Source organism: Pieris brassicae, chromosome 6 (genome assembly GCF_905147105.1).
Source record: "Pieris brassicae chromosome 6, ilPieBrab1.1, whole genome shotgun sequence".
In the NCBI taxonomy this organism is placed as follows: Eukaryota; Metazoa; Arthropoda; class Insecta; order Lepidoptera; family Pieridae; genus Pieris; species Pieris brassicae.
This window is the reverse complement of record NC_059670.1, coordinates 21,264,280-21,291,083: the sequence shown is the minus strand read 5'-3', so window position 1 is coordinate 21,291,083 and position 26,804 is coordinate 21,264,280. Positions and strand designations below refer to the sequence as shown.

Below are 26,804 nucleotides of genomic sequence, written 5' to 3'. Positions count from 1 at the left end.
AGGAATGACACGATCAAGCCAGACCTAAAAAGTTGATATAAGCTTGATTTTTTAATGTTATTTAAATAAAATAAGTTACGAGGTCAGAAAAAAAATTCGTTTATTAAATATTTTGAGGTTCATTTTGTGATTTTATTTTATTATTATTATAGTTTAGTTTAACCTGAGTAAAACATTATCAGGAATATTAACTAAATAGGGAATGGTCCATTTATCGAGGAAGGCTACTGACTACAAGAGCAGAACAGATAAGATCAGCGACCAAAGTAGAGGACATCATAAAGAAAACAAGGCAATTGAAATGGCGCTGGACCGGCCACATGACGAGATAACAGGTTGAAATGGACAAAAATAATTACAGAATGGCAACCACGCTATGGAAAAAGGGAAAGAGGAAGACAGAGCAAGAGATGGGCAGACGATATAAAGGGAATAGGAGGCACAACTTGGACAAGAAAAGCTAACATTAGAAAAAAAATTGAAGCAGCTGGAAGAGGCCTATGTGTCACAGGACACGCTGATTAACGGGTCAAGTGCTGTATTAGAATTAATTTTTTACGTAATATAAATAAGTGTTAATATATTATAATGGGTGTCAGCAATAAAGGCTTAATAATAATAATAAAAACTTACTACTAGCAAATCAATACGGGCTAAAGTTGTAATGAAAGCCTCACCTCCATCACTAGCAGGTGCATCCCAAGCCACGTCAACATAGTTCCTTCCGACTCGCAAGACCCGAGGGTCCCTCGGGGCCGAAGGTGGTCCGGCACGCCCGCGTACTTTGAACACTTGCGACGTACTGGAGTATTTGCTGAAGCCAGCCGCGTTCTTAGCGCGCACGCGGAACTCGTACTCGTGGCCGGGTTCCAGGTTGTATGCCTGGGAAAGTAAATATTTAATATTGATTTATTCAAAAAAATAATTTTAACTTAAATAATTACTGTCTCTGGGTGCCTTGGGGCCCAGCCTTTGCTTGCTAGACGATTGAGGAGACTTATTGTATAAAAATAATATTGTTACGAAGACGGGTCGACTGCAATGTTTCTAGATTTTTCCACTAGTTAGAGAACTTTTCAGCAGGCTGTAATTTGATTTCTGACCGTTTCAGGAGAGGGTCAATCACATATTAGAAAATTGTAATTTCCATAATGTTACCCTAGTTTTCAGGAAGCTGAAACCTTTTTTCAGTCAGTTTCAGAACATGTGTAGTCGATTGGTGCAGTTTTCAGGAGGCCCGTTTTCAGGCGTTTTCAGGCCTAGGTATACCCCATTGATGAAGGAATATTCTAGACCGAACTTTCTAGGTGTGAGACAAGGACGAAATGATACGAGAGAGAGAGAGAGAGAAGATCAGAACTTTCTCGAAACTAGACGAGCACTCTAGAACGCCGTACGACAAGGACGGAGTAACGTGCGAAAGAGACAAAGAGTGCGGGCGTTCTAGAATTATGCAATCGCTACTCAGTAGCAAGCCCGCCTAGAAAGTTCTCGAATATTGTTTAGAATTATTCCCAGGGATATATAAGCGAGCCGAAACGCGACTAGTCGCCTTTAGTTTGGAATGCGATAACAAGAGAGAAACACCGAAGCGATAAAGTGATTACAAGTGATAAAGTACTGTGTGAAGTGTGCATAAGTGAAGTAATTAGTGACTGTGTTTTTGTGTGTTATTAGTGCATCTCTGCAATTATTTTGTGCCCATAAATTCCTCATTGATTTATCAAGAAATAAACCTTTGAAGAAATCTACGGCATTTTCTATCCGATCCCCTAGCTCGTAACAATATTGTTCTTTTTCAGAAAATTTAAAAAAAATAGTATAAAATCTCCAAATAAAATCAGCTTAATTTTATTCGTAAGGTATCCGATAAGTCGGAAAATAATGAAATTAGACAGACCCCTTTGAAATAGGCAAACATTTAGATTTTTTTTAATACTGAAACTAAACTTCTATGTAATTAGGTTTTTTTTTATAAAATTAAAGCGCAAATTCGATTTTGGGTACTTTTGGCAATTCGACAATTCAATATATATTTTCGTATGTTATCAAATCCACAAATTCGTACCTGATAATTACAGTCCTTAACCAGATAGTCTGCGCTGGTCCAAATCTTATCCTGCACGTCTCTGTACTCGATCTTGTATCCTTGAATACGGGCCCCTCCGTCCGATCTTGGACGGTCCCAGATAACGGTAGCCGTCGAACCGTCCCAATCGGTGACACGTGGGACACCTGGTGCGTCTGGTACCGTGAATGGGAACTGTGGAGTATGTGATTAAGGTGATAATTGTGCGAATATAGAAGTAATGATCTCAAAAAGAGCAGTATATTTTTTTTAAATAAACCGTTGTAATTTAAAACAAGGTGATGACGTAGGTTTTTAAATAACTTATCTTTAACAACCGTATTTTAACGTAAATTAATGATCATAAGGTTTTTTTTAAAGTATCGTGTAAGGTGACGACGTAATTTCCATATAAAAATATAATCTTATTTGTAAACCTCCTTAAAATTAAGTAAACATAAAATTAATTATTATAGGCTAGATTGAAATTCATGTAAAGACATTTAGTGACATTTATTACAAGTAAAAAAATTAAAAAAAAAATCATTACATGCAGCGTACGTTTTGGAGTAACATAAAATAAATACCTTAGCAACAACATGGTCATCCATAGTAAGCGGCTCCGAAACACCGTACTGGTTCTCAGCGCGTACCCTGAACAGGTATTTGCGTTCTGGCTCCAGACCCATCACGTTGTAATGGCAGCCTCGGACGAAGGATGAGATCTTTGACCACACCTACGTAATAAATATAAAGTATTTTTATATTAAGGTTAGATAGTCGGCTCAAATCTAGAAGAAAGTTAAACTGAGAGATTTTAATATCAAAAATCCAGTATCCAGTATTATTATTATTACTATGTAGGTTAAGTATATTGTATATATACTGTATGTGTGTGTTGGAAATATAATACTTAAAAATTTGTATTCAGGAAGCCTCCATTAGTATAATATGATGAAAAGATTGAGGTAACTCCTAAGTCCGTATTTACTATACTAATATTATAAAGAGGAAAAACAACTCAAAAACTACCGGATTTTGACAATTCACCATTATACGTAGAACTATCTCTGTGTAAGATTTTAAAGTATTTTTGAAAATAATTATCATGCAAAGCGAAGACAGGAATTGTTACAATATGTAATAATTTATTAACATTCAATATTAAAAATATATTTACTATTTATTTAAAAGTAGGTATATCTCTTAATAAACTTACACCAGTGTTATCCATTTTCTCCACGATATAGTTGGTAATAGGCGATCCGCCATCATCCAGCGGCACTTTCCAGGACACGGTACACGTGTCCGGTGTGATGTCCGACGCTTCCATAGGACCCACTGGTGGGGATGGTTTGTCTACAACCAGAACCTAAAAAATATAATTATTATTATTATCTATTGCAAGAATATGGTACAAAAAGGTGGTACAATAGTAAGTTCGCACATTCTGCCACACACAATGGCGTGCAAATTTGTTTTTAAAGGAGTTTTACATTTTACATCAATAGTAATATAAATTGGTTAATTCTTATATTAATGATATAATATTAACTTCCATTCTTGCGTATCAGTTTCACGATAATTTGCTTTTCTAATTCCATGGGGCGAGTATGTGAACAGTCTTCTGTGCCTGACACACTGATCATTTCTATTTCACTAATTGAATGTTTCACTAAATTAACTAATTTAACACAAAAAACTTCTGTTAGCTTCTAATATCTATTTAACTAAATTATTAACTAAATATTTTTATGAAACATATTCTTAAGAATCGTGCTACAAGTGCGCATGTGCAATAGTTATTCATTTGACTCGTTCGGTTGTTTACGAGTTGTAACGAATGGACTCGACCATCTTCCCGAAGCGGGATGGTCGAGTCGGAGGAGAGAGTTGTGATTATAAAAAAGGTTGTGACACATGCGCACGGGCCTCTGAACTTACAGTTCACGTAAAATCAGTGAAGTAAATTATAGTGAATTAAGTCATCATTGAAGTGTTTAATTTCCTACCCTAAGAACTAAATCAACTACCGCTAACACTTCTTGCGGTCATTTTATCTTAACTACAGATTAAATATAATTTAAAATATATAGGAAATTTAAAAGTAAGATTGTCAAAATTTTATAAAGCGTTTTTAGTACATACCCTGCAGGTTCCACTGTCTGATCCCTCAGTGTTAACCAGTCTGACAGTGTATGAGCCGGTGTCTGATCTCTTTGCGCTCGAGTTGTAGAAGACAGTGTCGATGTCGGATGTGACGAAGCGAATGCGATGGTCTGGGAAGACTTCGTCGTTGTTCACGATCCACGATACCTGGGGATGTGTTTTGGGATGTTCATACGGATATTGTGACTCGAACGATCGGTTCGTACATCAAATATATATTATTATATAATTAAGGAACTGAGATAAAGCATAGTTTTACACTATGTATGAAAATCTATCAAGTTGATGAATGTATTGCAAGAATATGGTACAAAAAGGTGGTACAATAGTAAGTTGGCATATTCTGGTACACACAATCGCTGGATGTCTTTAAAGGAGTTTTACATTTTACATTATTAGTCATGTGAATTGGTTAATTCTTATATTATTTGTATCGTACATATCATATGAAATGTTATTAAATTTATATCAACTGCAGTGTCTCACGCAAATAATCGTTTATTGAATAATTTTTTTTTCCAAAAGTAATAGTCGGAAGATCTTTTAATTCTTTTGGTAAATTATTGTAAACCTTAATAGCCATACAAAAGATGTTTTTCCTAAACAGTTCCAGATTGATTTTTGGCACAGCCAATTTCTCCATGTCTACTTAAATGAGTATAATTAAATAAACTAACCTTCGGTCTGGGGTTGCCCGTGAACGGCACGGTGATCTTAATTTCTTCCCCTGCGATAACTGTGATGTCGCGTAGACTGAGGTCGCTTGTGATTTTGGGTGCGTTGGGCGGCGCACACGCACGTATCGCGTCTGAACTGGCGGAGTATGGGCCTTGGCCTGCCGCATTCACTGCTGCGACTCTAAATTCGTATTCATGATTCTCTATTAATCCTGTGACTTTGTAAGTCGTGTCTGGAATGTGTGCGTGGGACGCCTTCGTCCACTTGTCCTCGGTTATCAGTCTCTTTTCAAGAATGTAACCTGTGATCGGTGACCCTCCATCGTGACGTGGTTTGTTCCATGTGAGCGTGATTGAGGATTCCGTGGTTTCCACAGAGTTGGGAGCTCCGGGCGCTCCCGGTGGATCGAAGGGGTGTCTCGCTCTGATCGGCTCGAGGGTTTGAGCCGGTTCAGATTGTCCATATTGGTTCTCAGCCATTACACGGAACTCGTAACTCCTGCCTACCGAAAGGTTCTTCACCCGTAAGAACGGTGTTGTGACGTACCCGGACACCTTCGTCCAAGTTGGAGTGCGTGCCTCGCGTTTCTCGACGACATAGTTTGTGATTTCTCCACCACCGTTGTCTTTCGGTGGGTTCCAGTATAAAGTGAGAGCTTCACCCTCAAACTCATCCGCACGCAAGTTTTCTGGTTTTCCAGGTCTGTCGAGGACGCGAACATTGATTGTAGCAGTGTCGTATCCCGATGGGTTTCGCAGTTGTAAGCGATACTGTCCACCGTCTGATCTCTTAGCATTTTTGACGACGAGAGAGGCGGATTCTGGGGTAATTTTCTGGAATATTCTTGAATCTCCATCGACGTCAAGAAGGTTGTCCTCAGCGAACCAAGACGCTGTCGGCTGTGGGTAGCCAGTATATGGCACGTGGATGGAGAAGTCTTCTCCAGCTCGTACAGTAATGTCTCGGACACCTCCAAGATCCATACATGGTTTGTTAGGCTGTTCAGCGATGACGATATCCGATGTCGGTTTGCTGGGTTCAGATTTGCCAACTTCATTGACAGCGATGAGTCTGAACTGGTATTCTTCTCCTTCCTTAAGATTAGGTACAGTATGCACCAGGCTCGGGATAGGCGTATCGTTGACGTCCTTCCAGTCTTTGTCGCCTTTAGCTTTTTGTTGAATGATGTATCCCTTGATTTTGGAACCACCGTCGCTCTTGGGCGGCCTCCACGATAACGTAACAGAGTCTTTAGTAACTCTGTCAGGTTTAGGAGGTTCAGGAGTGCTCGGTTTGAGTCTCTGAGTTTCTGCCACAATGGAGTCGGTGGGTTTGCTGGGTTTACCTGGTCCGGCTTCATTAACAGCGATTACGCGGAATTCATAGCGGTTTCCTTCACGTAAGTCTTGGACGGTGTAGCAAGTGTTGGGAGTTGGGTAGTTATTGACCTTCACCCATTCGCCTCCTCGTTCTCTCTTTTCAACATAGTATCCTGTGATAGGCTTTCCACCGGTGTTCTTCGGAGGCTCCCATTCTAGAGAACAGCTGTTTGCACTGTAGCCTGTGATTCGTGGTGTGTCAGGCGCATCTGGAGGGTCGTATGGAGATTTAGCAATGATAGGTTTGCTTTCCAGCGGCTCTGAGATACCATATAAGTTCTCAGCGCGTATTCTAAATACATATTTCTTGCCCTCCGTCAGATTTTTAACGTTGAACGAGCATTTGGGACAGAAACCGGCTACTGTGCGCCAGTCATTGACGCCAAATTCAGCTACTTCAACGATGTAGCCAGTGATTTCACTGCCACCATCATCTGATGGCGGGTTCCACGTCAAACCGATTGTGTCATGAGTGACCGGTGTACAAGAAAGTGGTCCTTTGGGTGGTCCAGGTTTGTCGACAACAATTACTTCAATATCAGCCGAATCCTTGCCGTGTTCATTTGAGGCCGTAATTGTGTATTTTCCAGCATCATCTCGTGTAGATTTTTCAATACAAAGTTTAGTAAGATCAGCGTTTGTCTCAGAAGACAGTCTATGTGAAGGTACAAGCGGAATGGATCCCTTAGTCCAAGAGATGGTCGGTGTTGGCGCACCGGCGATTGGAATGTGAATATTAATCGGTTCTCCCGCTCGCACCTTAATCTTACGTCCAATCAGGTGGTCTAAGCTTAGTTTGGGTTTCTCCTTCATTGGTTTAGCGATAAATACGTTAGACTCATCAGAAGGTTGACCAGCGCCAGCAGCGTTAACGGCAGATACTCTGTATTCATACTGGTGGCCTTCTTGTACCCTGTCGTCCTTATATTCATTGAATCGCACGGGTTCTCGGTTTACTTTAATCCAGCGGCCCGTCGCCTTGTCTCGTCTTTCAACGTCATAGCCCAGTATGTTAGATCCTCCATTTGAAATTGGCGACGACCATTTGATCTTAATGTGATCTTTGTCAGCCGACAAAAGCTCTGGTTTTCCAGGCTTGCCGGGAACCGTGTATTGGTTCTTGGCTACGACAGCCCTATCTGTTACCAATGGCTCTGATCTTCCTTGTAAATTCTCAGCGAATACTCTGAATTCATACTTTGTGCCTTCGGCCAGTCTAGGTACTGTAGCGTGGGTGTTACGCGGGTTAATGTACGTGACAGCCGGCACCCAGCCACCACCGTGTGTCAAATCTCTCTTTTCAATAACGTAAGCTGTCAGTTCACTGCCACCGTTATCTTTAGGTGCGTTCCAAGACAATGTGACAGATTGGGCAGTGATTTCTTCATATTCAAATTGTGGTTGCGGAGGTCCAGGTACATCGAGAACTATTAACTCAAAGCTGCCTTCATCAGAGCCGGAGTCGTTCTTGAGTGACAGGTGGTATTTGCCGGCGTCAGATCGTTTACAGTTCACTGTGTGAATAATTGTGTGATGACCGACAGAAGTAACCGTTGTTCTTTCGTTGGTAACGACTGGTTTGCCGTCACATGTCCATTTGACTTCAGGGATCGGTTCACCAATAAAGTCGACATCCAAGTGGAAGATAAGACCAGCTTTGATGCTGATCTCTTTGAGCGGGGTAAGAATCTTCGGTGCGACAAATCTGTCTTTAGCAGTAATAATATCTGATGGTTCGCTAGGTTCAGACTGTCCCGCTTGGTTGACCGCGATGACCCTGAACTCGTAATCTTGTCCTTCCAGTAAATCAGGAACCGTTGCTTTGTTCTTGTTGGCTGGGACGTGAGCCGCGTTAACCCAGTAGGGACTGCCCTTTTCTTTCTTCTGAATGATGTATCCGGTGATCGGTGAGCCACCATCAGATTTCGGCGGAGTCCATTCCAAGTCAACGTGGTTCTTACTCCAGTCTGTGGCTTGAGGTTTGCCCGGAGCGGTGGGTTCATCGAATTCGTTCTTAGCAACAATGGCACGATCCAACTCTAAGGGCTCAGATTGTCCGATTGCGTTAACTGCGCTAACTCGGAACAAATATTCTTTCTTGTGAATGAGTCTAGTCACTTGGTGTGATAAGAACGTGCTCATGCCGGCATCTGACCAGGTGCCGCGAGACAGGTCCATCTTCTCGATGACGTAATGCAAGATGGGCGAGCCGCCGTCGTCGAGAGGTACTTTCCATGACAACGAGCAGGAATCTTTGGTAACATCCGATACGACTAAAGGTTTCTCGGGCCTCGACGGTTTATCTAATACGACAACTTGGGCGGAGGCTGAGCAGACTCCGAGATCATTTTTGAGAGTCAATTTGTAAACGCCTCCATCTGTGCGGACGGAGAATGGAATGTCTAGTATGACCCTGTTATGAAGGACTTGAATATCGATCCTGTCCGAGGGTTGAACGGGTTTGCCGTTGATCTGCCATTCGACCGTAGGCTTCGGAGAGGCCTCTATCGGGATTTCGTATTGAATTCTCTGTCCGGCCTTAACAGTTTTGTCACAGAGAAGGTGTTTGTCGAACGTCGGCGCACAGAATCGCGCTTTAGCCACTTGAGGGGTAGACGCATCGCTCGGTTCACCGTTTCCAGCTTTGTTGACAGCGATGACTCTAAACTCATACTCTTCGCCTTCTTGCAATCCGGGAACAGTTGCCGTCGTCTTGTTGCCGGGGACGGTTGCGGCGACCTCCCACGGCCCGTATTTCTTTCTCGCTTCGACGACGTAGCCGGTGATGGGCGATCCGCCATCTTTTTTGGGCGGGACCCATTCGATATCCATGTGATCTTTGTCCCAGTCTTTGACGACCGGAGTGCCAGGCTTGTCGGGCGTACCGTAGGGATCTTTAGCGGTGATCGGCTCGGTGCCGACCAATGGCTGAGACTCCCCTTGCTTGTTGACAGCGCGGACGCGGAAGTTGTAATCGTGTCCTTCGATCAAGTGATCGATACGAATGTGACAGCCTTGGACTTCACCGGCTGGAATCCAGCGCAGGTTTTCTTGATCCATCTTCTCGATAACGTAGTGTGTAATCTCGCAGCCCCCGTCGTCTTTCGGCGGCCTCCATCTTAGTGAGCAGCCGTTCTTTGTAATATCATCGGCCCGCAAGGGTCCTTCGGGAGCCGTCGGCACGTCCATGACGAGGATTTTGACTGTGGCTGAATCGGTTCCGTTGATATTCTTGGCTTTGAGCGTGTATATTCCCGTGTCTGCGCGTTTAGCGTCCACGACCCTGATTTTAGAGGAATGATCGTCGTTGACGATCTTAACTCTGTCCGCATTGTAAACGAGATTTGATTCGTGAAACCATTCCTTGGTGGGTGTCGGTTCGCCGATAACTGGAACGTCCAACTCGAAGTTTTGTCCCACTTTGATTTTGATATCGAACATGAAGTTTCTGTCGATCTTGGGAGCCAGGTTTTTAGGCCTCGCCAGGTGTGGCGCTGTTCCGTCACTGGGTTCACCTTTGCCGGCTTTGTTCACGGCGCGAATTCTGAACTCGTAGGTGTTGCCTTCGATCAGGTCGGGAACTCTACCAGATGTCACGTCACCCTCGATCTAAAAATAAACAATATAGGATAAGTGTCAATTACCAGTGAGAGTAATAAATAAATAAAAATATATTGTGTTTAACAAATGTGTAAAAAAGAGTGAAAAGCCTACCTGTGCACATTCTTCCCAGTCTGGCGCAAATCTATCTTTCTTCTCGATAACATATCCTGTAATGGGAGCACCGCCATCGCTGTCTGGTCTAGTCCAGTCCAGTTCCACAAAGTCCTTGTCGAAGTCCTTGATCCTGGGCGTGCCAGGTTTGCCTGCGACATCGAAGGGATTCTTGGCCTCTGTTGCGTGCGGTGTCGTTAATGGCTCTGATTTTCCTTGTCTGTAACATATATAAAATATTGTTTAACCCACTTCTTCACGTCAAAATTCATACAAAAATTTTTAACTTTAAAATGCAATAAATAGGATAAACTTACCTATTGACAGCTCGGACCCTGAACTTGTACTTGTGTCCAGGCTGTAATCCGTCAACTGCTAAGTTAGTGGTGGGTCCGTCGGTTTCACCGGCGTTTACCCATCTGCCGGTGGCTTCATCCATCCTCTCGACGACGTACTTCTCGATGGGTTGACCACCGTCGTCTCCCGGTGGGTTCCATGATAGCTTAGCACCGTTCGCATGGACGTCGGAGACCTGTGTAAAAACAGTTACGGTTTAATAACTTAATTAATATATCATAATATTCCAGAGACCAAACATTCTTAGGAAATATTATTTTTCCTGTGTAATGAAAATCACTATAAATAGTTTCTCCTTTGATATCCCCTACTTCCAATTGGAATAATTCCAAATAATTATTCTTGGAATAATTCCAAAACAGATGCACTTGATCGAAAAAATTACTAAAACGTTACCTTAAGCGGTCCTCCAGGTGGGCTGGGCACGTCCAGCACAATAACTTCCACTTCAGCGACGTCTTTGCCGTTGACGTTTTCAGCGGTAATTGTGTATTTCCCGCTGTCGCCTCTTCTCGCTGCTTTGCAGGTAATTTTGGTGTTATAGTCCGAATGCTGTACTTTGACATCACCGCTCGACTTGACTTCCCGCTTGCCCAGGAACCATTTGGTTTCAGGCATCGGTTCTCCAGATACCTGTTTTTTTATTATTATTGATTAGAAATTAATTTATTATGTAAAGAAAATTCGTCTCTACTCCCAGTATACACGATCATATATAAAATGATTAAAAGCAGTGATTTATTTTGCGACTCACCTTAACGTCGAAGGCAAACTTCTGTCCAACCTTGATCCTGATATCGATGAGGTTGGTCCTGTCAATCTTTGGAGCCAGATTCCTGGGTTTGGCCACAATCGGGTGTGTGCTGTCACTTGGCACTCCCGGACCAGCCTTGTTGACCGCACGTACTCTGCAATGAAGCAATGCAAAAACTTTACCACCTTCATCTTCTTAATCGTACTTTTTACGTGAAAGAAAAAAAAATATATAATATTCAATAAAGATAAATTGCTGATGCGTATAATTTCACCCATCGCTTGAAGAGAACTCACCGGAACTCATAAGTCTGTCCTTCCACCAGGTCAGGCACAGTGCAGTTTGTCTTATCGGCGGGCACTTCCAGCGCCTTCTCCCAGTTTCCGAACTTGTCCTTCTTCTCCACGATGTACCCTTCAACGGGAGCTCCGCCATCTTCAGTGGGCGGATTCCATTTGAGGTCCACGTGGTCCTTGTCCCAGTCGGTCACCGACGGCGTTCCAGGTGCACCTGAAAAGACGGGATTTTAAAATGAACATTTCCAATCGTTTTTTGTTGTAAAAATCAAACTCTAGTTTCTTATCTATCTGTTATTTCACATTATTAGAGCAGTGTTGGCCTAGTGGCTTCAGCATGCGACTCTGATCCCTGAGGTCGTAGGTTCGTTCCTCGGCTGTGCTTCAATGGATTTTCTGTCTATGTGCGCAAAACATTAGCTCGAACCGTGGAGGAAAACATCATGAGGAAACCGGTTTGCCTTAGACCCAAGAGTCTACGGCGTGCGTCAGGCACAGAAGGCTGATCACCTACTTACCTATTCGATTAACAAATGATCAAAAAACAGAGGCCCAGACCTAAAAAGGTTGCAGCGCCATTGATTTTTTTTATCTGCTATTGCACTCACCAGGTTCATCATACGGGTTTTTGGCAACAATGCTAGTCTCCGACACCAATGGTTCAGATTCTCCTTCAGAGTTGACTGCCGCAACTCTAAACTTGTACTCTTTGCCTGGTGTCAGGTTAGTAACATCACATTCTGAAAACAAAGTTTTTATTAAATTTTAATTTTAATAATTAACTTTTCAAACACCACTTTTCTTGAGCATAGAGCCTGGATGAAAATATTAAATATCCATTAAAAATTGATTGAAAGACATTATTGGTCAGATTTAAGTCCAAGCCTAGCGTAAAGCCATCTAACTATCAACATTAAGTACTATTAAAAAATTACAAACTTGAACAATCATTAAAAGTGGTTCCGTGAAGATTAATAAATGTTTTATTCAGGTAGTGGCTATAATATAAATATTTGAAAATATATAGGGGTCAAATATAAAAGATTAATCACTCGGTTCATCAGATCTGGCACAAGGTACCCAGACGCCAGTCTCGGTGTCCAGTTTGTCGATCTGGTAATATTCGATCGGAGCTCCGCCATCGTCCTTCGGCCTCTTCCACTTCAGGGTAGCGCCGTCCTTGTGAACGTCCGATATCTAGAACGTTCGATCAATTCAATTATTACCTTTATTGAATAAATTCATGAGCTTGAATCAAAAGTAAACCTATACAATCGTTTTGAATTTGAATAGAAACCTAGCAAGGGGCTTTCAGCAAAAATAAAAGACTTGAGTTATACGTATAAAGTATACGTACGTACGTCTAATACGTAATAAATACTTAAAAGTACAACTTTCGATAACGTAAGTCTCGAGAGCTCAGCACCTCTTTTAGCATGCCACGACAGTGTAGAGGGGATTATAACTCATAATATAACAAATATTATAAAAATAACTAAAGCTCTAAAACCAATACCATGAGACTTATTTTATATAAAATAGGGGGCAAACGGGCAGGAGGCTCACCTGATGTTAAGTGATACCGCCGCCCATGGACACTCTTAATGCCAGAGGGCTCGCGAGTGCGTTGCCGGCCTTTTAAGAATTTGTACGCTCTTTTCTTGAAGGACCCTAAGTCGAATTGGTTCGGAAATATTCTATATATATCTATAGTATATATATCTCAGTCAAAGGTGTGGTTTTGGACAACTGTTTTCGGTAAACGCACGCGCAGTTTGCTAAATGATATTATTACTAAAAAATGAGAGACGAACCTGTAAAGGTCCCTCCGGCTTCATAGGCTTGTCGGTGACCAACACGTTGATAGTGACAGTGTCTTTTCCACTGGAATTGGCCGCCGTCACGGTGTATTCCCCGGTATCGTCTCTTCGCACAGGCCGTACTATCAGTTTCGTGAAGTACTCCGGGGAGTCGATTGTCACAGCCTTGGATGAGCGCAGTGGCATGTTCTGGTATCTGTTGTGGGATAATGTACAATTGTTATTATTTCAAAGATTTTTAACAGCAACATTCGATCGTGCACCTTTATAAATTGCCTTTGATGATATTTTTATAAATTACGGATAATGAAATACAAAATATCACTTTACCTCCATTCCACGGCCGGAGCTGGTTCTCCGGTGATGGCCGCTTCCAACTTTAGAGTGGAACCGGCAGACAGGGTTACATCGCGAAGGTAGCGCCTGTCAATCTTCGGAGCGAGGAACCGCGGTTTAGCCACGAAGTTTTTGCTGGACTCCGAGGGCTTACTCTGGCCAGCCTTGTTTATTGCGATCACTCTGAACTGGTATTCGTTACCTTCGATCAAGCTGGAAATCAAGTTTCATCAGTATAATTAAATCCGTTAAAATAAATATGATCAATAAAAAGCACCAAGCATATGTCCACGAGAGTTTGCATTTATTTTATTGGCAAAATTCAGTGTTGTGTACTTTTAAAAAAAATTCTTTGTGTAACGTTGTGTACTTAAAAAAAATCACGTTCTAGGGTTGTGAACTTAAAAAAAAAATACTTTTTCTAGCTTTGTGAACTTTAAAAAAAAACACTGTCTAGCGTTGTGTACTTAAAAAAATCACTTTCTAGCGTTGTGTACTTAAAAAAAATCACGTTCTAGGGTTGTGTACTTAAAAAAAAATACTTTTTCTAGCTTTGTGAACTTTAAAAAAAAACACTGTCTAGCGTTGTGTACTTAAAAAAATCACTTTCTAGCGTTGTGTACTTAAAAAAAAATACTTTTTCTAGCTTTGTGAACTTTAAAAAAAAACTGTCTAGCGTTGTGTACTTAAAAAAATCACTTTCTAGCGTTGTGTACTTAAAAAAAATCACGTTCTAGGGTTGTGAACTTAAAAAAAAATACTTTTTCTAGCTTTGTGAACTTTAAAAAAAAACACTGTCTAGCGTTGTGTACTTAAAAAAATCACTTTCTAGCGTTGTGTACTTAAAAAAAAATACTTTTTCTAGCTTTGTGAACTTTAAAAAAAAACACTGTCTAGCGTTGTGTACTTAAAAAAATCACTTTCTAGCGTTGTGTACTTAAAAAAAATCACGTTCTAGGGTTGTGAACTTAAAAAAAAAATACTTTTTCTAGCTTTGTGAACTTTAAAAAAAAACACTGTCTAGCGTTGTGTACTTAAAAAAAACACTTTCTAGCGTTGTGTACTTAAAAAAAAAATACTTTTTCTAGCTTTGTGAACTTTAAAAAAAACACTGTCTAGCGTTGTGTACTTAAAAAAATGACTTTCTAGCGTTGTGAACTTAAAAAAAAAAATACTTTTTCTAGCTTTGTGAACTTTAAAAAAAAACACTGTCTAGCGTTGTGTACTTAAAAAAATCACTTTCTAGCGTTGTGTACTTAAAAAAAAATACTTTTTCTAGCTTTGTGAACTTTAAAAAAAAACACTGTCTAGCGTTGTGTACTTAAAAAAATCACTTTCTAGCGTTGTGTACTTAAAAAAAATCACGTTCTAGGGTTGTGAACTTAAAAAAAAATACTTTTTCTAGCTTTGTGAACTTTAAAAAAAACACTGTCTAGCGTTGTGTACTTAAAAAAATCACTTTCTAGCGTTGTGTACTTAAAAAAAAAATACTTTTTCTAGCTTTGTGAACTTTAAAAAAAAACACTGTCTAGCGTTGTGTACTTAAAAAAATCACTTTCTAGCGTTGTGTACTTAAAAAAAATCACGTTCTAGGGTTGTGAACTTAAAAAAAAATACTTTTTCTAGCTTTGTGAACTTTAAAAAAAAACACTGTCTAGCGTTGTGTACTTAAAAAAATCACTTTCTAGCGTTGTGTACTTAAAAAAAAAATACTTTTTCTAGCTTTGTGAACTTTAAAAAAAAACACTGTCTAGCGTTGTGTACTTAAGAAAATCACTTTCTAGCGTTGTGTACTTAAAAAAAATCACGTTCTAGGGTTGTGAACTTAAAAAAAAAATACTTTTTCTAGCTTTGTGAACTTTAAAAAAAAACACTGTCTAGCGTTGTGTACTTAAAAAAATCACTTTCTAGCGTTGTGTACTTAAAAAAATAATACTTTTTCTAGCTTTGTGAACTTTAAAAAAAAACACTGTCTAGCGTTGTGTACTTAAAAAAATCACTTTCTAGCGTTGTGTACTTAAAAAAAAAATACTTTTTCTAGCTTTGTGAACTTTAAAAAAAAACACTGTCTAGCGTTGTGTACTTAAAAAAATCACTTTCTAGCGTTGTGTACTTAAAAAAAATCACGTTCTAGGGTTGTGAACTTAAAAAAAAATACTTTTTCTAGCTTTGTGAACTTTAAAAAAAAACACTGTCTAGCGTTGTGTACTTAAAAAAATCACTTTCTAGCGTTGTGTACTTAAAAAAAAAATACTTTTTCTAGCTTTGTGAACTTTAAAAAAAAACACTGTCTAGCGTTGTGTACTTAAAAAAATCACTTTCTAGCGTTGTGTACTTAAAAAAAATCACGTTCTAGGGTTGTGAACTTTAAAAAAAAATACTTTTTCTAGCTTTGTGAACTTTAAAAAAACACTGTCTAGCGTTGTGTACTTAAAAAAAAGCACTTTGTCTAGCGTTGTGTACTTAAAAAAAATCACGTTCTAGGGTTGTGAACTTAAAAAAAAAATACTTTTTCTAGCTTTGTGAACTTTAAAAAAACACTGTCTAGCGTTGTGTACTTAAAAAAAAGCACTTTGTCTAGCGTTGTGTACTTAAAAAAAATCACGTTCTAGGGTTGTGAACTTAAAAAAAAATACTTTTTCTAGCTTTGTGAACTTTAAAAAAACACTGTCTAGCGTTGTGTACTTAAAAAAATCACTTTCTAGCGTTGTGTACTTAAAAAAAATCACGTTCTAGGGTTGTGAACTTAAAAAAAAATACTTTTTCTAGCTTTGTGAACTTTAAAAAAACACTGTCTAGCGTTGTGTACTTAAAAAAAAGCACTTTGTCTAGCGTTGTGTACTTAAAAAAAATCACGTTCTAGGGTTGTGAACTTAAAAAAAAAATACTTTTTCTAGCTTTGTGAACTTTAAAAAAACACTGTCTAGCGTTGTGTACTTAAAAAAAGCACTTTGTCTAGCGTTGTGTACTTAAAAAAAATCACGTTCTAGGGTTGTGAACTTAAAAAAAAATACTTTTTCTAGCTTTGTGAACTTTAAAAAAACACTGTCTAGCGTTGTGTACTTAAAAAAATCACTTTCTAGCGTTGTGTACTTAAAAAAAATCACGTTCTAGGGTTGTGAACTTAAAAAAAAAATACTTTTTCTAGCTTTGTGAACTTTAAAAAAACACTGTCTAGCGTTGTGTACTTAAAAAAAAGCACTTTGTCTAGCGTTGTGTACTTTAAAAAAATCACGTTCTAGGGTTGTGAACTTAAAAAAAAATACTTTTTCTAGCTTTGTGAACTTTAAAAAAACACTGTCTAGCGTTGTGTACTTAAAAAAAATCACGTTCTAGGGTTGTGAACTTAAAAAAAAAATACTTTTTCTAGCTTTGTGAACTTTAAAAAAACACTGTCTAGCGTTGTGTACTTAAAAAAAAGCACTTTGTCTAGCGTTGTGTACTTAAAAAAAATCACGTTCTAGGGTTGTGAACTTAAAAAAAAATACTTTTTCTAGCTTTGTGAACTTTAAAAAAAAACACTGTCTAGCGTTGTGTACTTAAAAAAATCACTTTCTAGCGTTGTGTACTTAAAAAAAATCACGTTCTAGGGTTGTGAACTTAAAAAAAAAAATACTTTTTCTAGCTTTGTGAACTTTAAAAAAACACTGTCTAGCGTTGTGTACTTAAAAAAAAGCACTTTCTAGCGTTGTGTACTTAAAAAAAATCACGTTCTAGGGTTGTGAACTTAACAAAAACTCTTTTTCTAGCTTTGTGAACTTTAAAAAAAAACACTGTCTAGCGTTGTGTACTTAAAAAAATCACTTTCTAGCGTTGTGTACTTAAAAAAAAAATACTTTTTCTAGCTTTGTGAACTTTAAAAAAAAACACTGTCTAGCGTTGTGTACTTAAAAAAATCACTTTCTAGCGTTGTGTACTTAAAAAAAATCACGTTCTAGGGTTGTGAACTTAAAAAAAAATACTTTTTCTAGCTTTGTGAACTTTAAAAAAAAACACTGTCTAGCGTTGTGTACTTAAAAAAATCACTTTCTAGCGTTGTGTACTTAAAAAAAAAATACTTTTTCTAGCTTTGTGAACTTTAAAAAAAAACACTGTCTAGCGTTGTGTACTTAAGAAAATCACTTTCTAGCGTTGTGTACTTAAAAAAAATCACGTTCTAGGGTTGTGAACTTAAAAAAAAAATACTTTTTCTAGCTTTGTGAACTTTAAAAAAAAACACTGTCTAGCGTTGTGTACTTAAAAAAATCACTTTCTAGCGTTGTGTACTTAAAAAAAAAATACTTTTTCTAGCTTTGTGAACTTTAAAAAAAAACACTGTCTAGCGTTGTGTACTTAAAAAAATCACTTTCTAGCGTTGTGTACTTAAAAAAAAAATACTTTTTCTAGCTTTGTGAACTTTAAAAAAAAACACTGTCTAGCGTTGTGTACTTAAAAAAATCACTTTCTAGCGTTGTGTACTTAAAAAAAATCACGTTCTAGGGTTGTGAACTTAAAAAAAAATACTTTTTCTAGCTTTGTGAACTTTAAAAAAAAACACTGTCTAGCGTTGTGTACTTAAAAAAATCACTTTCTAGCGTTGTGTACTTAAAAAAAATCACGTTCTAGGGTTGTGAACTTAAAAAAAAAATACTTTTTCTAGCTTTGTGAACTTTAAAAAAACACTGTCTAGCGTTGTGTACTTAAAAAAAAGCACTTTGTTTAGCGTTGTGTACTTAAAAAAAATCACGTTCTAGGGTTGTGAACTTAAAAAAAAATACTTTTTCTAGCTTTGTGAACTTTAAAAAAAAACACTGTCTAGCGTTGTGTACTTAAAAAAATCACTTTCTAGCGTTGTGTACTTAAAAAAAATCACGTTCTAGGGTTGTGAACTTAAAAAAAAATACTTTTTCTAGCTTTGTGAACTTTAAAAAAACACTGTCTAGCGTTGTGTACTTAAAAAAATCACTTTCTAGCGTTGTGTACTTAAAAAAAATCACGTTCTAGGGTTGTGAACTTAAAAAAAAAATACTTTTTCTAGCTTTGTGAACTTTAAAAAAACACTGTCTAGCGTTGTGTACTTAAAAAAATCACTTTCTAGCGTTGTGTACTTAAAAAAAATCACGTTCTAGGGTTGTGAACTTAAAAAAAAAATACTTTTTCTAGCTTTGTGAACTTTAAAAAAACACTGTCTAGCGTTGTGTACTTAAAAAAAAGCACTTTGTCTAGCGTTGTGTACTTTAAAAAAATCACGTTCTAGGGTTGTGAACTTAAAAAAAAAATACTTTTTCTAGCTTTGTGAACTTTAAAAAAACACTGTCTAGCGTTGTGTACTTAAAAAAAATCACGTTCTAGGGTTGTGAACTTAAAAAAAAATACTTTTTCTAGCTTTGTGAACTTTAAAAAAACACTGTCTAGCGTTGTGTACTTAAAAAAAAGCACTTTGTCTAGCGTTGTGTACTTAAAAAAAATCACGTTCTAGGGTTGTGAACTTAAAAAAAAATACTTTTTCTAGCTTTGTGAACTTTAAAAAAAAACACTGTCTAGCGTTGTGTACTTAAAAAAATCACTTTCTAGCGTTGTGTACTTAAAAAAATCACGTTCTAGGGTTGTGAACTTAAAAAAAAATACTTTTTCTAGCTTTGTGAACTTTAAAAAAACACTGTCTAGCGTTGTGTACTTAAAAAAAATCACGTTCTAGGGTTGTGAACTTAAAAAAAATACTTTTTCTAGCTTTGTGAACTTTAAAAAAACACTGTCTAGCGTTGTGTACTTAAAAAAATCACTTTCTAGCGTTGTGTACTTAAAAAAAATCACGTTCTAGGGTTGTGAACTTAAAAAAAAATACTTTTTCTAGCTTTGTGAACTTTAAAAAAACACTGTCTAGCGTTGTGTACTTAAAAAAAAGCACTTTGTCTAGCGTTGTGTACTTAAAAAAAATCACGTTCTAGGGTTGTGAACTTAAAAAAAAATACTTTTTCTAGCTTTGTGAACTTTAAAAAAACACTGTCTAGTGTTGTGTACTTAAAAAAATCACTTTCTAGCGTTGTGTACTTAAAAAAAATCACGTTCTAGGGTTGTGAACTTAAAAAAAAAATACTTTTTCTAGCTTTGTGAACTTTAAAAAAAAACACTGTCTAGCGTTGTGTACTTAAAAAAATCACTTTCTAGCGTTGTGTACTTAAAAAAAATCACGTTCTAGGGTTGTGAACTTAAAAAAAAAATACTTTTTCTAGCTTTGTGAACTTTAAAAAAAACACTGTCTAGCGTTGTGTACTTAAAAAAATCACTTTCTAGCGTTGTGTACTTAAAAAAAATCACGTTCTAGGGTTGTGAACTTAAAAAAAAAATACTTTTTCTAGCTTTGTGAACTTTAAAAAATCACTTTCTAGCGTTGTGTACTTAAAAAAAAGCACTTTGTCTAGCGTTGTGTTCTTATACATATTTAAAAAAAATATATTTTTAAATGTTTTTTTGCAGGACTCTTGTAAAACAAAGCCAAATGGCAATTTGAGTCATTTATTAATAGCTTCTCGAGAATTGTATTGTATACAAAACCTTACCCGTTAATAGTGGCTGCTGGGTTAGGCGTATGCGTCTCGACAGCCTTTTCCCATAGCGGACTGTATTTGTCCTTCATCTCCACGATGTAACCAATGACTGGTGACCCTCCATCCGAAACGGGAGGCTCCCACTTGAGGTCCACGTGGTTGGCCGACCAGTCGTCCGGCACTGGCGCAGATGGTGCTTCTGGGACAGCTGTAAATAAAACATATTATAGAAAGTTGTTTTGGTAGTGTTGGATCCGCTATTTTAATTTGTATGTGAATCTAAAATTTTAAGTATTTTTTTTTTAATTTTGTTTACCATAATAGTCATGTATTTTAGAAAAGATAGCTTTTAAAATATACTGTAGATATACTATATACGATGTGGTGACCTTTAATAAATAATGATAAAAATTCCACTTACTAAATGGATCCTTAGCAACAATAGGTCCGAAGGTTTCGAGAGGTTCAGACTCGCCCTCCTTGTTGATCGCCTTCACTCTGAACTTGTACTCGTGGCCAGGTGTTAATCCGTCAACCTGCAAATATTAATAGAAACTATGATTTACCCTATAAAATAAATTTACGAGTGCTACAGACATTGTTGTCCGATTGACAATCACGTTATCAGTTGCCTGATTAAACAAAATCAAAATAACTAGCCAACCATTAGTAATATTTTTTTGTCCTATTAAGTTCTATGAATATACATATTTAATAGTGAAAATAGTGAGAATAGTGGCAGGTAACTTTTTGCTGACAATATATATTTATAATTTCTTGTAATATTTAAAGCATACGCGACTTCTGCCACCTTATAAGATGAAGATTTCCAAAGTTAAGTTTCTGTAGTGTGAAATTTATAATGATTTGTCAAATCCATAATTAGATTTGCGTACACTTGTTTCAATAATAATAATCAATGGCGCTACAACCTTTTTAGGTCGGGGCCTCAGAGTTTTGTGTCTGTTTCATGATCATTTGTTCATCGAATAGGCAAGTAGGTGATCAGCCTTCTGTGCCTGAGGACTTTTTGGATCTAAGGCAAGCCGGTTTCCTCACGATGTTTTCCTTCACCGTTCGAGCTAATGTTAAATGCGCTCATAGACCCTACCTACGACCTCAGGGATGAGCGTCGCACGCTGTAGCCACTAGGCCAACACTGCTCTTGTTTGAATAACGTAGTTATAAAGTTACTTTATCAATGCCTAGTTTTTCAATTGTTCAAGAAAACGGTTATATGAGAATACTTTTACAACGCGATTCCTATAACGCGGTCGCGGTCTACCGCTTTGTAAGTGGGATTACTAAACTTCGCTTTTAAAAATGAGATACTTTACATACCTAATGCGCAATAACATAAGTAAAACTTAAAACTCCGTTTAAAGGTAGCTAAAGAATAAGATATAAGACAAATCTCACCTCCATCTCGGGAACATTGCCAATAGTCTTCCCGACTGGAAGCCAAGTGCCGGTTTCCGTGTCGTACTTCTCTACCACATAGGCCTCGATGGGTTCGCCTCCGTCATCTTTAGGTCTCTTCCACTTCAGCGTACATCCTTCTTTGTGAACGTCTGACACTTCTAATGGTCCTTCCGGTTTGTCCGGCTTGCCTGGAGAAATAATACGAAATATTTATTTCTATATATACATGTGTCTTTACTACAACATCATCGAACATTACGATCTAGCCTAACCTAATTTACTAAAAAGGATTGTTATCATAAGTAAGTGTCCAATAACGCTACTTATAGTCTTCTATCTTCTTCTAAAGGGAAGTGTCTGTTCTTGTGTTCAATATATATTTTTTTCAATCACTGTTTAGCACTTAATAATAAAGTACACTAACACTAATTCACTAGTTCAAATGGTTTTATCCTTTAATCTTCTCACTAGGTCAGTGGTGTCAAGGAGTTGAATAGCCTCGACATTCTTTTTTTTAAATGTAATAGCAGGCAAACGGGCAAGAGGCTCACCTGATGTGAAGCGATACCGCCGCCCATGGACACTCACATTGCCAGAAGGTTCGCAAGTGCGTTGCCGGCCTTTCAAGAATTAGTACGCTCTTTTCTTGAAGGACCCTAAGTCGAATTGGTTCGGAAATACTTCACTGGGCAGCTGGTTCCACATAGTGGTGGTGCGCGGCAAAAACTGCCTTAGAAAACGCTCAGTTGTGGAACGACGGACGTCGAGGTGATACGGATACACATTCACGTGATGGTGGAGCCTATGTTCGTGTGCTCCAACAGTCTTTTTTATTAATGTGGCGACTTCCTCTACATTAAGGTCCCGATCGAGGTCGTAATTGCGAATACACCAGGGAGAATTATGAAATATGACATTTATAACCTAATATAATCGATCTTCAAAAACTAGACTATATATAACCGTGTGAAAAATTCCTCGACAATAATTTTTCTGGCCATCAGACACTGCAGTACTCATTTACTTGCCTTACAGAATTATAAAACACCAGATATTTATTTAGCCCGCACCCCCTTAAGAAACTTTAAAGTTAAGCACGTTTTGATTAAAAACAGTCTTCGCTGGCTTAAAATAAATAGGAAAAGATAACTTACCAACAACAGTAATTTCAACTTCGGCCGTGTCCGATCCGTACTTGTTGACGGCCTGGATCTTGTATACGCCGGAATCCTTTCTTCGAGGACTCGAATGCTGATACTTGCTCATGTACGGAACATTTACCACTAAAAAAAAAAGTGACGGTAGAAAGAACAGTTTTCTAAAAAAATATTTCTGTACTGGCAGTATCAAAACCCATATGTATATTTATAATAAGTTCACAGAAATTAAGATAAAAATTGTTGAGTAGAACTTACGTTTAAGTCCGTTACCGCTAGTGACCATCTTTCCGTTGAGAGACCAAGCGACATCTGGTGGAGGTTCACCGGAAACTTTAACGTCCAAGGAGATGGGTTCGCCTTCGCGCACTTTGATGGCGCGTAAGCTACGGCGGTCGATCTTTGGTGCCACTGTCAAAATAATTAGACATTTCAAAACGTATTTTTCACTAATAAACATCGCTTCCAGACCTTCCCCAACAAAGTTAATATATTTAACTAAGTTAATTATATTATTTTCAAATTACCATTTCGATTATTTAACTGTATAAAAACATATAATGATATTTGGATAAACGAAACTAAAAATTTTACTTTTTTTAATGTGACATTGCGTCGACAATTATCTGTCTCTATTTATCCACAGCGTAACCTAACTTTAACGAAAAGAGAGGAAAGAGTACTTTAGTTAAAATTACAATTAGTCTATTTTTTTATTATGAGTAAGGATGTTCAATTTTATGTTACATTCACTTAATATTAATATTAGAAGAGTTTTTATCATTCCATCAAACCGATAGAAAAATCTTCATAGAATTTACTTACATCTCCTAGGTTTGCAGGTGACAGATTTGCTGGCATCGCTAGGTTCACCTGGACCAGCCTCGTTAACAGCTCGCACTCTGAACTCGTATTCGGTGCCTTCGTCCAAGTTACCCACGGTCGCTTTATCATTGTCGTTTGGACCGACCTAGGAATGTCAGATTTAGTTAAACAGAGAGAACAAATATTTGTTTTTATTAATGTATTTGCCAAATTACAACTACGCTACACAGATCCATAATGAAGCTAATATGTCTTAAAACTTTTCGTTTTAGTATATTGATATACATATGTATAATATGTAAATTGATCCATATTCATGAATTCATAGGTCGCTGGTTCATATCCGGCTCGAAGGACCAAAATGTACGGTTCCTGGGTCAACGGGATGCTTCAAATAATAGAGATTTATTGATTTACTCTATATTTACCACTCGCGTGTTACAATAGAATATGAGCGAAATAATGACGTGCTAATTGCTATGTACCGAATGAATACAATTTAACAGTCAAACAGAGTGCCTACGTCTGGCTATGCTCTCGTAGTGTAACTACCATGATTTAGTTAATCGTTATGAAACGAATAACTGTATGTAGAAGAGAGTGCCTACGTCTGGCTATGCTCTCGTAGTGTAACTACCATGATTTAGTTAATCGTTATGAAACGAATAACTGTATGTAGAAGAGAGTGCCTACGTCTGGCTATGCTCTCGTAGTGTAACTACCATGATTTAGTTAATCGTTATGAAACGAATAACTGTATGTAGAAGACAGTGCCTACGTCTGGCTATGCTCTCGGGGTGTAACTCCCATGATTTAGTTAATCGTTATGAAACGAATAACTGTATGTAGAAGAGAGTGCCTACGTCTGGCTATGCTCTCGTAGTGTAACTACCATGATTTAGTTAATCGTTATGAAACGAATAACTGTATGTAGAAGACAGTGCCTACGTCTGGCTATGCTCTCGTAGTGTAACTACCATGATTTAGTTAATCGTTATGAAACGAATAACTGTATGTAGAAGACAGTGCCTACGTCTGGCTATGCTCTCGTAGTGTAACTCCCATGATTTAGTTAATCGTTATGAAACGAATAACTGTATGTAGAAGACAGTGCCTACGTCTGGCTATGCTCTCGTAGTGTAACTCCCATGATTTAGTTAATCGTTATGAAACGAATAACTGTATGTAGAAGACAGTGCCTACGTCTGGCTATGCTCTCGGGGTGTAACTCCCATGATTTAGTTAATCGTTATGAAACGAATAACTGTATGTAGAAGAGAGTGCCTACGTCTGGCTATGCTCTCGTAGTGTAACTACCATGATTTAGTTAATCGTTATGAAACGAATAACTGTATGTAGAAGACAGTGCCTACGTCTGGCTATGCTCTCGTAGTGTAACTACCATGATTTAGTTAATCGTTATGAAACGAATAACTGTATGTAGAAGAGAGTGCCTACGTCTGGCTATGCTCTCGTAGTGTAACTACCATGATTTAGTTAATCGTTATGAAACGAATAACTGTATGTAGAAGAGAGTGCCTACGTCTGGCTATGCTCTCGTAGTGTAACTACCATGATTTAGTTAATCGTTATGAAACGAATAACTGTATGTAGAAGACAGTGCCTACGTCTGGCTATGCTCTCGTAGTGTAACTCCCATGATTTAGTTAATCGTTATGAAACGAATAACTGTATGTAGAAGACAGTGCCTACGTCTGGCTATGCTCTCGTAGTGTAACTACCATGATTTAGTTAATCGTTATGAAACGAATAACTGTATGTAGAAGACAGTGCCTACGTCTGGCTATGCTCTCGTAGTGTAACTCCCATGATTTAGTTAATCGTTATGAAACGAATAACTGTATGTAGAAGACAGTGCCTACGTCTGGCTATGCTCTCGGGGTGTAACTCCCATGATTTAGTTAATCGTTATGAAACGAATAACTGTATGTAGAAGACAGTGCCTACGTCTGGCTATGCTCTCGGGGTGTAACTCCCATGATTTAGTTAATCGTTATGAAACGAATAACTGTATGTAGAAGACAGTGCCTACGTCTGGCTATGCTCTCGGGGTGTAACTCCCATGATTTAGTTAATCGTTATGAAACGAATAACTGTATGTAGAAGAGAGTGCCTACGTCTGGCTATGCTCTCGTAGTGTAACTACCATGATTTAGTTAATCGTTATGAAACAAATAACTGTATGTAGAAGAGAGTGCCTACGTCTGGCTATGCTCTCGTAGTGTAACTACCATGATTTAGTTAATCGTTATGAAACAAATAACTGTATGTAGAAGAGAGTGCCTACGTCTGGCTATGCTCTCGTAGTGTAACTACCATGATTTAGTTAATCGTTATGAAACAAATAACTGTATGTAGAAGAGAGTGCCTACGTCTGGCTATGCTCTCGGGGTGTAACTCCGACGATTTGGGAAATCGTACATAGGGATCATCACGCTTATAATTCTAAGATAGCCTGAGTGAGCGAAATGTACAGCTTTGGCTCGTACATGTAACATACCTATATAGTTATTTCCTAGTAGATCTTTTTAAGTACGGGGACTTATACCACGAAATCCTACTTTACTAATTTCTTTTAAAGCACAAAAATAGCATATATTTTAAGAGTAAAACACTGCCGATTATTACATATGTACTCGTAAATAAGACAGTATTATCTTTAAAAGAAAAGAAAAAAAAGGGCGTAAATAGTTGGTTTCTACATTCACCATAAATGAATGAAGACTAACCTCACAAGCCTTCATCCATTTGGGCGATCCAACTTCCCGTTTCTCAATAATGTACCCAGTGATGGGTGCTCCTCCATCTTTAAGAGGCTTCTGCCATTTGAGGTCAACATGATCCTTGTCCCAGTCGACCACTTCCGGTGTTCCGGGCTTGCCGGGCTCATCTGGAAACAGCATGAATTTTAAGCAGTCAAAGTTTCTTACGAATATATTAAGTTATTTAACATCTATCGAAGAAGAGAAAAAATAAATAAACTTACCGAACGGATTCTTCGCAATAATGGAGTGGTCTGCTTCCAATGGTTCCGAAACGCCTTCATTATTGACAGCAGAAACTCTGAACTTGTATTCGTGTCCTGGAACCAGGTTCTCGACTTCGGCCTTAGGTTCCTTGGTCTTGAGGGCTGGAAGCCATCTACCGGTTTCCGTATCGAGCTTCTCGACCAAATAGTGATCGATCGGAGCCCCACCGTCGTCCAACGGGGCGTTCCATTTGAGCGTACAGCCTTCTTTGTGTACGTCCGAAATCTGCAAATAGAAAACGATATTTGTAAG

The 26,804-nt window shown here is 38.2% G+C and overlaps 1 protein-coding gene across 8 annotated transcripts in view; it reads right to left on the bottom strand.

Annotated features, from left to right (window-relative positions):
* Nucleotides 1-26,804, bottom strand: part of LOC123710728 (twitchin) — a 110,971-nt gene that overhangs the window by 19,709 nt on the left and 64,458 nt on the right. For all 8 annotated transcript variants that reach the window (XM_045662872.1, XM_045662865.1, XM_045662866.1 and 5 more), the window contains 23 exons: nt 26,510-26,777; nt 26,253-26,413; nt 23,503-23,647; nt 22,936-23,088; nt 22,675-22,803; nt 21,518-21,708; nt 20,520-20,634; nt 20,111-20,306; nt 13,566-13,784; nt 13,230-13,431; nt 12,468-12,612; nt 12,024-12,155; nt 11,416-11,629; nt 11,120-11,273; nt 10,762-10,998; nt 10,326-10,540; nt 10,009-10,228; nt 4,915-9,903; nt 4,217-4,384; nt 3,288-3,440; nt 2,656-2,805; nt 2,069-2,263; nt 678-882 (listed from right to left, as the gene is read on the bottom strand). In XM_045662872.1, the coding sequence (XP_045518828.1) occupies nt 678-882; nt 2,069-2,263; nt 2,656-2,805; nt 3,288-3,440; nt 4,217-4,384; nt 4,915-9,903; nt 10,009-10,228; nt 10,326-10,540; nt 10,762-10,998; nt 11,120-11,273; nt 11,416-11,629; nt 12,024-12,155; nt 12,468-12,612; nt 13,230-13,431; nt 13,566-13,784; nt 20,111-20,306; nt 20,520-20,634; nt 21,518-21,708; nt 22,675-22,803; nt 22,936-23,088; nt 23,503-23,647; nt 26,253-26,413; nt 26,510-26,777 (8,956 nt within the window). The remainder of the gene's footprint in view (nt 1-677; nt 883-2,068; nt 2,264-2,655; nt 2,806-3,287; nt 3,441-4,216; nt 4,385-4,914; nt 9,904-10,008; nt 10,229-10,325; nt 10,541-10,761; nt 10,999-11,119; nt 11,274-11,415; nt 11,630-12,023; nt 12,156-12,467; nt 12,613-13,229; nt 13,432-13,565; nt 13,785-20,110; nt 20,307-20,519; nt 20,635-21,517; nt 21,709-22,674; nt 22,804-22,935; nt 23,089-23,502; nt 23,648-26,252; nt 26,414-26,509; nt 26,778-26,804) is intronic.